Raw genomic sequence first — 14,840 nt, 5'->3', positions numbered from 1 at the left:
CCAAACAAAGAAAATCCCTCTAGAATGAATGATTTCTGTAAGGTGGCTGGAAGTAAGACAAACACACAAGAATAAACCACAGCTGCTCCCTGTGGGTGATCACACACACTAACAATGAAATGTCCAGAAACAGGAAAGGAAAACAATACCAATTTACAATTGCTCTGAAGAAGACACACTTAAGTGTACCCTTCAAAAAACACACAGGATCTGAGAAATATAAAACGGAGACAAAAGAAATCAAAGACCCCCCCTTAGCAGAGAGACGTACTCTGGCTGTGCGTCTGAAGGCCCTGTGGAAGGAGATGGCAGCTCCCTCCAAATTGCTCTCTAGGTTTAAGGCAATTTTTATCAAAATCCCAGTGAGGATTTTGCAAGACACAGATAAGCTGATTCTAAAATGTATATGGGAAGGCAGAGACCCTAGAACAGCTAAAGCAAGCTTGAAAAGGAGAAGACGGCGGGGGACTCACTCCTGTGGGAGTGGAGGCTGACTCCGGAGCACCGAGACAGCGGGACGCTGGCAGACCCTGGGTCAACGGAGCAGAACACAGAACCCAGAAATGGACCCACACAGAGATGGCAAATGATGTGTGACAAAGGTGCAAAAGCATCAGACATTTAGACGGTGCAGAGTGGGAACCTGGGGCCTCAAGGCCACACGTGCCCTCCAGATCCCCAAGTGTGGCCCTTGCCCAAGTCCAAACTTTGCAGAACAAATCCCTCTATTAAAAGTATTTGTTCTGTAAAACTTGACTTCAGTCCAAAGTGTGCACTCACAGATACAGAAGGCCACGTGGCCCCATCCTGTAGGTTCCCCACCCCTGCTTGGATACTTGTAGGCAAGGAAATGAGCCTGGACCTCGGCCTCACTCCTCTGATCCCACTGCCTGATGAAGGCAACTTTCCTACAGCTAGACCTGCCTGCAGCCTTCAAATTGGCACTGAGGGTCCTGTGACGCCATCAGTACTTCTCCACAGATCCCTGACCCCTCGGGAGCTGGCAGGGGTCTGGGTTTTGGAGGCCCCCCTGGGTCTCCAGGTCAGCTACAGAGTTAACTGCCCAGGTCCAGGGCAGGGAGGAGGGGCAGCTCAGCTGACGTCCTCTGGAGAGGCACCCAGTCTCCCAGCATCACCCTGCCCAGGCAGGACAAACAGGAAGGGCTGTGGAGGCGCCAGGCTGCTCTGCCTTTCCGGCCATGTTTTCCTCAAGAACATGTGATTTTAGGAGTCGTGTTTCCGCAACACACGGGGCCAGGCTAGAGACCCCCTCAGCCCAAACCTTGGAATGCAGCAGGCTGGTGAGGTCGTCCTGGGCCAGGGGACTGGGGCACACAGCACAGGTCACCGGATGCCACCTCTCGGACAGTTTCTGGTGGCTCCTTGGAGAGACCAAAGGAAGGACAAGAACACTTCTGAATCCCACAACCGCAGGGACCCAGAGGCAGCCCCCTCCGATTTTTCTCAGAAGGTAACCGAATGTCTGGGGAGAGGACAGAGAGCCCTGGGACTATAATTGTGTCCTTTGCAGGGTCTCAACTTTGGTCTCCAAATAAACCATCACACCCAAGACCGCCTGCGGACCTCAAGAAGGGCTCTCTGGAAACACAACACACTTGTTCCCTCCACGACCAAAGGTTGTCTGCTTTATGGCCACTGGGACCACCGTACCTTCCGCACCCCCAGCTCTGTCCTGCTCCTGCACTCTGTGTCTGGGAATCTAACACATCACACCTGCCCTTCAGTGCCCTTGAGGACGTGACTTCCAGCCTTTGTCCTCCCCCAGCCAGCCTCTTCCACCTGTGGGAGGCACCGAGGGGATGTAGCCTGGTACACACAACTACTGATCTGGATAGGGTGGACCCAGACGAGGTCGCACCCTTCTTCAAAGCTGTACCCCTCAAAGAGGGATCCTGGGGTGAGATGACAAAGACCCCCCAGAGAAAGTGTGAGGTCTTCCAGGCACCCAGGTTGGATGCAGGTAAGGGAAGAACTGCAGAGAATTCCTCTGGTACTGAACAGGGAAGGCTGTAGCGAAATCTACCGCTTCACAGAGTGAGAAACAGAGGGAGGAGAGTAGGCGGAGCAAGAGAAGAGAAGGAAATGGGAGGAGGAAAAGAGACATCCACGAGAAATAGAGACTTATGTGAAATAGCGAAAGGGTAAGATTACCTGGTGTGCTGAAGCCAGCAGTGGCATCTGGGTCCCCAGAGCTGGACTCGGCCACCTGCTGATCTGAACTTGTAACCTGCAGCAAGAAGCATAAAGCATCAAGGGGACGTAGGGGGACCTGGGAGCACAGACAGCAGCCCAGACAGCAGGCTGACCTGTCCGGGAAGAAGCGTGGAGAGGTGTGCACTTCCAGCCCCCCCTCCCTCCCCACGTGCAGGGTAGAACTCTGAGCACTGATGCTGCCCTTGCCAAGGCCAAGGCCCATGTCTCTGACCTTTTGCAATCAGGAAAGGGCCATGGAACCACCCTGAGCTTTGCACCTTAAATGCGTGGACACTGCCTGGGATGAGCAAAGGCTATGTGAGTCCCCAGAGTCACTGCGGATCTTTGGACAGCCCTGCCCTCATTTCCAATACTCCTGTCTCAGCCACTCTCTCTCCTCTTAGCTTCCCCTCCAGGAAGAGTGTAGGCCACAAGGACAGAGGGCCCCAAGGCCTGCAGAGCCTTCTGCCAGCACAGTGTGGACACAGAATGGGCATTTAACAAATGGCCATGGCCTGAGGGGGGACCTGATGGCCCCCAGCACTGGCACCTGGTCTCTTCCCTTTCATCTCCTGTGGAGGCGTTGAGAGGCTGCTTGCAAGCCTGCCTTCCCTGCCTGAGCGTCCACGTAGGGCGCTATGCTAGTTTGAATGTGGGCCTTGCAGCCCTGAGGACACTGCTCAAGGCCACCCTGCCCTGCTGAAGCTGGTGGCTGTGGAGCTGATGGTGGTGGAGCTTCTGTAGCCTTCCTCCTGATGGCCTCCTCTTCTGGAGGAGGAGGCATGGAGAGGCCTTGAAACTTGAGGGGAGAGACCAGGCCCCCTCTGCTGTCCGCCCTGTCCTGCCCTGCCTGCCCTGTGCATGACACGGTTTCCATCTTGCCAGACCCAGGCCTGCTGTCCCTGCCTGAGGGCCACGGGGGCCCTGCGCAGGCCGTGCTCGGATGAGGTGAGCACTGCACACGTCACACCTGGGCACTGCCACGTGCCGCTCTGCTACCTCAGAAACAATTTCTGGATCCTGTTATCTCAGAATTGCTTTGGGGATGCGCTTGCAAATAATGAGCTCCTGAGGAGGCTGTGCAAGGTGAGACGGGCCCCTGTGGCTGGTTTGATTCCAGCTCAGGTAATTACATTTCTGCCTCCCTCATCTCCCGCCACTTCAATCAGATGGCTGGTATCCTTCATCTCTCCTCTTCAAACCTGGCTGGTGCTGGGCAGGGGCCTGGGCTGCGGCCTTTACACTGACACAAAGAGTGTGAGCTGCCCACGAGGTGTAGGGCTTGTGAGGCGCTTCTGAGACAGAGAGAACACCGAGAGCTGCCTGAGCCTCTCTCTGATCCCACTCAGATGCTTTAGAGTAACACTGTACACACTGGTTTTCTTCCTTAGTGCTCTCAATCTGCTGGGGCGGGAATCCAGGGAGGCAGAATTCCCATCACCATCAGCACTCACCTTCTCTTTCACTGAAATCTCTACGTGCCCATAACCAATTTGGGAAATCACTATTGAGAATCTTCTGCTAAATCCCAATAAAAGAACAATGCCCCGAAGGTCCGTTTCATCCCCTGTGTCTCTTCCCATAGCCAACCCTCTCTTTCACTTTCTCATTTGGGGTTTGGGGTGGGGAGTAACTTAGAAATCTACTACACAAAAAGAAAAAAAGAGAAAAAAAGCTTCTGGTTCTAAGGACATATAAATAAAACAAGAGAAATCAAATGTACAGCGGGACAAGGTCATGAGGAAATTGGATTTGCTTCCTAGTTTGCAGAAGCATCACTCACTTCCCTCTAGCTCCAGGTCAGCCTTGGTTTGGAGAAGAGACGGCTCCTGGGAGTGCATCCATCACCTCTCGCAAGCAAGGTGCCAGGGGTTTAATTTAAATTTGGCCTTCCCTGATGTCGAAAGCCACCTCGCTACACTAAAGCTGTGGGGAAAATAGCTGTCCCATTCACACAGCATTTCTGATGAGCTATAAAGGCGGTAGAAAAGGGTGGGCAGGAAGTATAGAATTTAATTTGAGACTTGGGTTCAGCAATAAAGCTTGTAAACACAGCTCTCTGCAGAAGAAGGAGTGAGGGCTGTCATTAGGACAGGCCACAAGTGTCACCTGCCTGGACATTCCAAGGCAGGTATCACTCACCTGGGACTCAATGATCTACATAAGTGCTATTCTGACCAGTCGTCATCCTTGATAAGTCAATTGGCATTTGGCAAAAATCCAACTTTCCCTCATCTTCTTTTCTTTTAAGAAGCTCGGTGGCTCAGACACCTGGCATGGGAATTCCAGCCCATTCTGTAGTCAGTTTCCCAATTCTGGGTAAAGTTGGCCATCTACTACTAGATTTATGAAGAGTTTGGGGGCAATTACAGCAATCATGGGAAATATGAGTTAAGATTTTAGACTAGGGGCTCGAGGGGATCTTTAAAGACACTTGGCTAACAGATTTTACGATGTAAAGGCCATTCCTCTGAACACAGAAACAGTAACTTTTGGGGCCTGGGCTGGCAGTACTCTGCCACATCTATCTCTTTTCTCGTGCCACCTAGTTCATGCCCACGTATCCTTCCACCTGCCACACCACCACCAAATCAAAGTTCCCAAAGCCCTGCCGTGTCATTCTATCCAAAGGCCAGATCTTCAGAGGTACCTCTCCAGCTTGACATCCAAGGTCACAAAGTGTGTACCCGAACGATTTTAGTATAAGGTGACCAGACGTCCCGCTTTTGGAGGGACAGTCCTGATTTCTAACAATTTGTCCTGCATCCCTTGGTGTTTTTAAAAAAAAATTCCGATTTTTGGAAAGAATGCATGACAAGCTAGGGAACAGCAGGAGAATGGGAAGGGAATATACGGTTGCTGAAAAGGTTAATGTAACTCCATTTGGGAATAAAGAGGTTAATGTAACTTCATTTGGAAATGAAAAGGCTAATGTAAATTCCCTACTCCCCTCCTGGGCAAGGTATCAGAAGGAGACCAGCTCCCTCCCTTGCTTCTAGGCAAGGACAATTAGCTCAGAAGGAGCCAAACTGTCCGGAACAAACAAGTAGCGCACCCCCCCCCCACAGTAAAGTGACCAGACTTCCTGCTTTTTAACAATTTGTCCTGAGACCTGTGGCGTTTTAAAAAAGCCTTGATTTTTGGAAAGAATGCATGACAAGCTAGGGAACACGGGAGAACAGGAAAGGAATATAGGGTTTTCAGCTGCCATGTGGCTATTTTGCCAGGATATGCATTTTATATTATTTTTGTTAATTTTATAATGTTAAACTTTAATAATAACAAATAATTGTTGAGAACTGATTATTGAGAACTGCTTATCAAAGTTTGCATTGCTGTCAGGCCCCGCCCCCCAGGCCCCACCCCTTCAATGGTGTCCTGCTTTACCAATGTTAAAATCTGGTCACCTTATTTTAGTGACTCTGGAGGTGAACCCACAGCTCCCACAACTGGCCTCCTATGCCCCCCACTCTGAGCCTCTGCCCATGCTGTGCCCCCCTCCTGGATTTATGGTGGCCATTGATCTCCTGAATAACTTACATACAGGGCACTGCTCGACAGGCCCTGGCGGGCCAGCGGAGTCCAGTGCTACCATCTGGAGTTGTTTGTGTACAAGGCCTTCTGTCATAAAGCTAAGAGATGGGATGCTCCGAGGACCATGGTGCTTGGGCAGCCTCCCAGGAGGATGGGAGGCTGGGGACAGGGCCTGTGACAGCAACTCACAAACCTCCTGTTCTGGGAGTATCACAGGGTATTCTACCAAGACTTACGTCAGCTGCATCCCAGCTTGCGTGGCCTCTGTGGAGCCCCATCATACCTGCTCCTTTGACTGCTCCAACAACAATATCTGCGGCCCCTTCCTCCCTCACCCCAAGTCCAGACCAACTAAGTATGAATTTAGAGTAGGAATGCTTTGAAGATACAGCCACTTTACGATGGGGGGGTATCATGTCACCGTATAACCTGTGAGGGGGATCAGTTTAATGTATACTGTGATGATTAATAACACTGCTGACGCTGCTTTACTGTGAGAGTATAAAAGTAACAAAAGGAACAGGAGAGCAGGGCAGCTCCAGGACAAGCTGTGCTCGCTGTTCTCCAAAATTGCTGGCTTTTCTGTAAATAAAAGTGGAATTATTGATCTCTCATCACTTTTCTATTGATTGGGCTTGGGTGACAGGTGGACAGATGGACTCCTTGGTCTGGCAAGAGGAAACCGCCCCTGTGTTCACATACTCCAAGACCACCCTGAATGCCAGGCCCGATTCTTCCTCTGACACCCCAGAGCAGTTCCTTTGTCCCTGCCCTGCCCCCCATGGGAGGGGATTCTGTCCAGGCCATAGTTGTGTATTTCACAGTTGTAAATGGTCTCTGAAACATAAGCTGCTCAGCAAAATAAGAATACTAGACTGGTAAATTCTCAAACACTGTAATGCTGAGGTGTGTGGAATCTGGAACCTTCAAAACCGAAGCTGGAAGGAGCTCATTGTGTGCAGCCCACCCATTTCGGCAAATGGGGCCAGAACAAACATCCACAGGCCGGGGGGTGGGGTGCTTTTCCTTCCTGCATTAAAAATATTTTCCCAGTGGGAGCTTATCTCCTGCCCCCGCGGGAGCCGCTCCTCACTCCTTGGTTAGTCTGCCTTCTTCTCTTCATCCAAATGAGCACTGACAGGCTGACAAGACAGCCACTTGTCTAACAAGGGGAAGCAATTGACCTCCTGGGCACCCAGGGAGAAGGTCCTTCCGTGAAGGGGCTGTGCTCACGGTCCACCAGGTGGGACAGGAGCCTGGGGTGAGGGCAGCTTTGGGTACAGCCTCCCCTCTGGACAGTAATGGGCTTCACTGACTTCCAGACTCCCAGAGATGTCCGTGGAATTGAAAAGTGCTGCTCGTGGGTCACGAGGTCAGAGAGGCTTGGCCCGAGGGCCCTAGAGACTCTCCATCACCAGACACTGCCCTGAGGACAGACTCACTCAGATGTCTGTGTAGCACTTTTGAGCTGGAGCTTTCTGAGTCAACAGGAGCTGATGTGGGATAAGCCTTTGACATCAGGGCTTTTCTTGCCCAAATTCTGTGAAAGAAACCTCAGCTTAGAGAATTCCTAAGAGTTCCTGGGGAGTCTTATTGGCTTTAGAACCAGTACTCTTGTCCTCCATACATTCTGTTCTTGAGAACAGAGCGCGCTGGACAGCACAAGCAAACTCTGGCAAGCCATAGGGGCGGCACATTGACTGTCTTCTGGGTCCTGAGAGCTACTTTCAGCCTCCAGGGGCCCTCAGAAGCTGGGCCTGGGCTCCACATGGGGGCTTGTGTGGGGGGCGACCAAGAGCCCTGAGCAGGCACCACACCTGGCCTTGGCACTCTCCACGGCTCAGTATACAGCTGCCAGCCTATCCCCTTCTCTGGTCAGGAAGCACGCCTAAACCCAGTCCTGGACACAGAGCCAGAACTCTGTGATGGCAGCAGGCAGGGTCACTATGCTAACGGGGAGTGGCGGGGCTGCCCAGCTACCCCAAGGAGGCCGAGGACAATCACACCCCCTGCAGAGATGGGTTTCCACCCTCTGGGCCACTCCACACCTGCCTGGTAAACCATTATGGCCCCGCGCCCCCCACTCTCCTCTCGGGAGCATGTTGTCTTCCTCCTCCTCACCAAATGTCCCCATGCGTGATCTCCTACTCTCACAGTGCTAGTCCCTGGGGTGGCAGCAGGAGCCCAGACTTGTTAGGAGAGCAAATTCTTAGCCCCCACCCACCATCAGGAACCTTGGTGTGGGCCCACCATGGGATTTGATGGACAAGTCCTGGGACGGGGGCTGGGAGGCCCAATGGAGTCTAAAACCCAGGGCCCCATCCACACCTCTGCCCAGCTCTACCCAGCTCCTGCCTCTTGGTCCCATCGCTCTTGGCAAGGTCACCCACAGTCCCACAGTAAAGGAGGGGGACCTGGCATTGGTCCATCACAGCCTCTGGGCACAGCTGCCCATCATGAACTTCCCCAGCTGCTGGTCTCTGCACACCCAGGCTCCCTGCAGCCCTGCCCAGTGCTCTGGCATGGGGGCTTGCAGTCCCTTCTCTGCCACCAGTGATAGGTGTCATTCCTTGAAGCTATCCCTCCCTTTGGGTGCTCCCACTCCTCCCCTACCTCCAGGCTCCATTGACCATCTCTGGGGCTAACTGCAATCTAAGGTGCTGAACTTCAGATATTACTGCGGGGTGGACAGTCACTAGAATCCCACCCCCAATACCCAGGCAAGTTCCCTCCATCCATGCCACACTCACCTGAGACTGACTTGTCCTGAGTGGCCCTCTGCCTGATGGGTATGTAGTGCCCACCCTGCTCCTTCCCTCCCTCTGAGCCTGTGCACAGTCTGGCCCCTCCCCTAGGAGCCCTCCTGGCCCAAGCTCTCAGGTCCTCCCTGCACCCCCCAAACACAGGCCCTGTACCCCTGACAAGTGCCCCACAGTGCACTGGGCACCCCGCACCCCGGTGTACTGATGATAAACTCTTAGCACAGCAAATAGTCTCCACCCATAATAGTGTTTTGAATTGTTTTTACCATAAACAAAAACCAAATGAACCAGTCAGGAAGGTAGAAGTCCCTGCTTCAGTAAAACTCATCTAAGAATGCCTCCATCACTGCAGGCTTAGGGTGAGATTTCAGGGCCACGCGGTGCCCCTAGTGATTATGAGGTCCTTCCTTACAGGCAGCTCCCACACATCTGTGTCTCTTGCGGACAGGGCCCCTGGCCTAGGGGACCCCTGGGGGGCTGCCATCAGTCCAGGGTGAGAGCAGATGCAAAGGTGGGCTCTCAGTACTGTCTGCTCATTCGAGGGTGGCCGGGCCTCGCTGGGCAGGTGGAAGGCCTCACTGGCCCCTTAGAAGCCACCCTAGAGGGTCCCTATGGCACATACTCCCGCCTGCGGTGAGTTAAGGCTCACAGTGTCTGAACATGCTGCCCACGTTTCCACCGGGCACAAGACATCTCTGCCTGTCCTAAGACCACCCAGCCTGCAAAAGGTGACCCTCCTCTCCTTGTGATGGTCTCCAAGGACTTGTGAGCCTGTGCTTACAACATGGAAACTACTTCTCCACCCACAGAGGTCCCCCACCGTCAAGCCCACCTCAGTCAGTGGCTGGAAAAAGGACTGTGCTGCCACGTGGGCGTTCAGAGTCTCAAAGGTGCAGAGATGAGTGCTTGGAGGTGACCTCAGAAGGTCTGGCCCTGTGCCCAGATGACTTACATATGTGGGAGTCAGTAGGGAAAGCAGGTGCCTCTGCCTGGACAGGGGCTGGGGCAGAGATACCAGCTGGGGGCTCCATGGCTGCTGAGACGTCCAAAGAAGTGTAGTCCTGAGTGCCCACTCCTCTGCTCGGTGCCCAGAGCCCAGAACTGCCTCGGCACTGCCCCCTTCCCCAGCTCCTCTGTGCTCCTGCTCTCTGCTGTGTCCCTACCTGTGCCCTAACCCAGGAGCCCTGGGATCCCCCTGACCACCGTCCTGCATTAAGCTGCCAATGAACTTTCTGAGGGTTCCCACCTCTCTGCCCTGGCTAGCATCCTTTCATACCCAGTAATGTCAGCAATTGCAACAACAACAAAAATGAAAATAATACCTACCAAAACGTGACTGGCTCTTGCTGAGTTCAGAACTTACTATGTCTTCAGTCCTGAGTTGGGTCCATTACAGACAATGCCCTGTTTCATCTCATGAGCTCGGCACTTGGATCATCTCATGATCCCTGTTTAGCACATGAGGAAACTAAGGCTCCATGGACCTTTCTGAGAGCCTGTTATGTGTGGGGCACTGAGAGGCACTGAGAGTGCCCAGCGTACCTGGCTTAGAGAGGGCTGAAACCCCTGACAGCTGAGGCACTTTCCTGGCCTGGAGCCTCCTGGACTTAAACAGGACCCAGGAGCCAGAAGAGTTGTGTCACCTCCCCAGTAGACGGAGATACCAGCATGTTGTCAACACAGGCTAAGGTCCCCCGACTGCTGGGGGTTCTGCTCATGGGTTAGAAGCCATCCCAGTTCCTTCTTCCTCAGACATACTGACTGGCACCAAGCTCAGACAGCTGAGTGGTGACACACGGCTGTAGTAAGGTGGCCAAAGGGGAACAGCACACACACTGCACTCCCAGGGCTCTCCCAGGGCTGGCTGGGTCTCTGCAAGCTCTGTTCTCTGAACCCAATGCCTTGAGTATAGTGTGGGGCTAATGAGACCAGCATCTCATAGGCTTGCTGAAAGCCCAGGGTCCGGGGCTCTTACGGAGGCAAACTACACAACCAGCTCTAGGGAAAGTGGGAAAGGCACCCCATCACTTTCACAGGAACTGGCACTGTCTGGGGCCCGGGCCTCACCTGGCCGGCAGGGGGCTGGCCCACTACTGCCTCATATGGTGGGGGGAGCTCGGCAGGGTAGAGGAGGCCGGGGCTGTTGATGGCCGCATCATACAAAGTGCTGAATGGAGACGCAGCGAAGTCCAGATGGAGGCCCCTGAAAAGGCAGAACCGTCACATCGCCACTTCCTGAGGAAGGGACCTGAGTGGCCGACATCTCTGTCACCACAGTCAGAACGTGGACTGCCAGGGTGTCCCTCATCCCATACTTGCCATGGTTAAGAATAAAAGCCAATTCAGCAGGCAGTTTTCACTCCTGATTTTTACTGGAGAGACATCAACATTTTCAATAAACTCTATGGCCGTGTCCATTAAAATTAAAGTAATCATACAGCTACTTAAATCTTTAATTAAACTTTCCATCTTCTATGAATGATGCAATGCTGGTAGCTCTGCGCATCACCAGAACTTAGTGGAGCTGCTCTTGTCTGCCCGCAGGTTTGCACGGGCTACCCTGCAGAGATACCGTCAGAAATGCTCCATGGCTAAGCATGGCTCCAAGACAAGAACCCAGAGAGTGGAGCCATGCTTAGCCATGGAGCATTCTCTGTGCCTTCTCTGTTCTTTGACACAGCACACTGGCCAGGGCTGGCTCCTGGTTCTACTCAACCCTCCCCTGAAAGAGAGCAGGTCTCTCCACTATCCACCTCCCAGTGACTGTTTCTAAGATGCAGCATCCACGGGAGACCAACCTGTGGGCCTCGGTGGAGGGCGTACAGGTGTACTCTGGTGGGTAATAGGGTGGCGGCGGGAGGGGGGGGATGAACTCGTCAAAATCCAGGGTCTGGTGCAGGATAGTGCCGTGGGGGGTCACGCAGGTGGCATTGGCAGGATGTGTCCTCTGCGGGAGGAACTAGAAAACAGAGACAATCAGCATTATCTGGGACATCTTGTGTGGTTTGTGTCTAATTAAGCCAATTATACGTAAGCTTTAATGATCAGTGCAGAATGTCTGTAATTTAAACTGTCAAGCCATGACAGCTAAACACACACTTTACAATGACGATTCCTCAAGGAACGCCTCGCCTTGGAAGCCTCATTACGCTTTTGCCCATGCCGTTATACAGAACGCCTCTTTTTTTTTTTTTTTAAAGGAAAAATACAGTCCAGTCCAGGAAGTTTTTAACGCTCTCCCCACTGCCAAGGCCAGCTCCTCTGACTGCACTACTTAGAGATGGAGTGCTGGTGAAGGTGCCCGAGGTCCACAGTTTAAGAAGTGCCTCCCCAAGTGTATTCACAGAAATTATCAGACTCTCAAGATGTCTTGCCCTGCCCCTGAAATTCCTGCAATAAAATACATGCGGGAAATGCCACATACCTCCTTTTAGAGCCCTACACTGTTCATTAGTGTGTTAAAGGCTCTGAGAAGGCCTGCGATGAATTACTCATTTAACTATTTAATCCTTTAATCCAACATATCTCAAATCTTTCACTATGGGCCCTATGGATGCACAATATTATAAATATTTTGTGGTTCTGTAGGATTCACATACTTCATAAAGTATGAGTGAGGAAAAAAAAGACACACCTTTGTGAGTTCTAGAATATTCCGTGGGGCAACCTTAAGCACTGAGATGCTGCTTCAGCAATGTGAAGTGAAAATCACTTAAGCAAAATGAACTCTGTCTTTGCCCAATTTTCCATTTCTGAATTACTACCAGTAACTGCTTCTCTTCCCCCCGGAAGAAGAGGAATGTGGGCCAGCAAGACAAGAACCCCGCCCTCCCCTCCACATGGTCAAGAAGGACAGCTCCATTAGACAACAGTGAAGGATCCAAGCACTGGGGAAACTGGAGTCCCCAAAGGGCTCATGAAGAAGGTGACATCCAAAGGGCCTTGAATGATTGGCAGGATTCCAACATGTGGGCTTGCAGCAAGGTGCCCAGGCTCAAGAACAGGTGAGCCAGTCCTGTTTAAGTAAAGCAAATAGGCCTGGTGGGTTTGGGGACTCATACTTGTAATCCTAGCACTCAGGGAGGCTGAGGTAGGAGGAGCCCTTGAGCTTAGGAGTTTAAGACCAGTCTGACCCAAAGTGAGACCCTTTCTCTACCAAAAATAGAAAAATTAGCCAGATGTTGTGGCAAGCACTTGTAGTCCTAGATACTTGGGAGGCTGAGGCAGAAGGATCACTTGAACCCAAGAGTTTGAGGTTGCTGTGAGGTAGGCTAAAGCCATGACACTCAAGCCTGGGGAATAGTTTCAAAACAAAAAAGATCTACAGTATCCTGATGTCAATTTTTATTTCCTGAGGCACTAGGGAGCCAGTGAGAGTGCTGGAGCCTGGAAGTAGGGGGATTGGAGCTGCTTGATGGGAAGTGCTTTCTGGCTGCAGGGGTGGGCTGGGCTGCAGTTGTGAGAGGCCAGGATGTGAGAGCACTTTTGCACTAGTATGGGTAAGGTCGCTATTCTGAACATGGTTACAATGTTGTGAAATCACTGTGCTCTGGGTTGATGGGGAAGGGATGGTGGTCACATCTAAACAAGTAACACATCAGACTAAGAATGGGTCCCTCAGATCTTCCTGACATACAGAGCATGCTCCTTGCCTTTCCACCTGGTGTGGCCCACAGCGGTGTTTAAACAGAGGTGAATCCATAGTGACCAGCAGGCCGAATGGGTGTCTTTCATGCTTTGCCTGGGAAAGCTTAGTCCTGATGCCCCCCACACATAGCTAAGCAGCTAGGATGATGGCAAATGTCCTTGAGGTCTAATAAGTAAATATTCTGAATAAGTAAATATTCTGAATTCGATTCTATCAGAAATCAGGAAAAAATCAGTAACATATTCAAGTAAAATGAAATGCATCTAGGTGTCTGACGCTTTCCTGTGAAAGGCAGAATTCCACCTGGAAAGAGAACAAGCACGTTCAGGACATCGAGGAGCCCCAAATGAACCTATCAGCAGGTTCACATGAGAAGACACGGCCACACACCTGAGGCTTTAACCTCTGTAAAGGCTAAAGGGCAGGCTCTGCACCGGCTGCCAGCTCCAGACTACCCTTCCAGGGGCATGATGTCCCCACCTTCAGGGAAACACCCCAGCCTTGGCTCGCCCTACAAGAAGTCTGCAAGTCAGCTTGCCCTCTTCCTTCTTTTCCCCGCCATCAGTGTCTGTTTAAGGAGGGCATGACTTGCTGGCAGCCCAAGGTCCTCAGGTCTGTCCTCTGCTCTGGAGGCTGGGGCTGGAAGTCTGCGGACTACATCTCCCAGGAATGCTTGCAGCAGGCTGAGTCTGGAAGTCCGCGGACTACATTTCCCAGGCTTCCTTGCAGGGCTGCATGTCAGCTTCTGCCTACAGGGGGCGCCTACAGAGGGAGCCTGAAGGCCGGCGGTGGGAGGAGGGAGCTGCGGTTCCCCTGGCTCCTTCTCACTCCAGCCGGCTCTCCCAGCCCTGAGGGCTGACAGTTGCTTTCTGCAGTTACTCATCTCTCTGCAACTTCAGTACTAGCTTTTGTCCTTCAGCCTCCCGCCGCTGGGTACTGGGTAACCAGCTCCCAAAGGCAATTTATTTTCCTGACCGCCTGGGGCCTGTCTGTGTTTTATCCACCTCTGTATTCCCACTTCGGGCCCAGCAGGTGCTCGGCACACATCTGCTGAGGACGCTGGCAGAGGACACCTCCTGGCCCGGGCCGCCTCCATTCAATCCCGCGTCTCCTCCCTTGCGTTTCTCGGCCTTGATTCTCTCTGCCTCTGGGATTCAGCTTCCATCTTACCAGCAGAGCTATATTTAAATCAATCTGATGAGGTCACTGCCATTGAAAGCACGTTTATGAGCAAGACCCTCACTCACTGAATCCAATCTAGTTTCCAGCTTCCTAATCAACCAGTGTCCCAAACTCCACACTTTCCCAGAACAGACCTGCTCCAACACAACCCCCAATGCCAAACGCCTTTCCTCCTCCACATCTGGCACCTCCCAGTCATCCCTCAGGACACAGCACAAATGTCTATGACCCCAGCAAGATGGTAAGCCAGCCCACACCCTCCCCGCAGCTGCCCCAGCTCCACATGAATGTATACACAGCCTCACGTGTACACATTTAGGGCCAAGTACAAAGTTCAACTGCACCTGGGTATGGCAGGTAGAAAACAGGCTCTGAATTATCACTTCAAATGGTCCTGCTTGCCCCGGGCCATCTGTAAGGGCCTCATCTGATCCCTGATTTGTGTGGTAACGATGGAACATGTGTGCCAGGTACCAGCTGAGGTGTTCACCCCGTTGGAC

The 14,840-nt window shown here is 52.4% G+C and overlaps 1 protein-coding gene across 1 annotated transcript in view; it reads right to left on the bottom strand.

Moving 5' to 3' along the window:
• FAM189A1 (family with sequence similarity 189 member A1) overlaps positions 1-14,840 on the bottom strand; it is a 495,321-nt gene that overhangs the window by 5,895 nt on the left and 474,586 nt on the right. The window contains exons 7-9 of the mRNA XM_012812192.2: positions 11,309-11,469; positions 10,578-10,713; positions 2,173-2,248 (exon numbers count right to left, since the gene is read on the bottom strand). Coding sequence (XP_012667646.2) covers positions 2,173-2,248; positions 10,578-10,713; positions 11,309-11,469 — 373 coding nt within the window. The remainder of the gene's footprint in view (positions 1-2,172; positions 2,249-10,577; positions 10,714-11,308; positions 11,470-14,840) is intronic.

Source organism: Otolemur garnettii, unplaced genomic scaffold, assembly GCF_000181295.1.
Source record: "Otolemur garnettii isolate 467f Iridium unplaced genomic scaffold, OtoGar3 scaffold00194, whole genome shotgun sequence".
Classification (NCBI taxonomy): Eukaryota; Metazoa; Chordata; class Mammalia; order Primates; family Galagidae; genus Otolemur; species Otolemur garnettii.
Note: the sequence above shows the minus strand (reverse complement) of the source record. Positions and strands in the feature narration are given on the sequence as shown.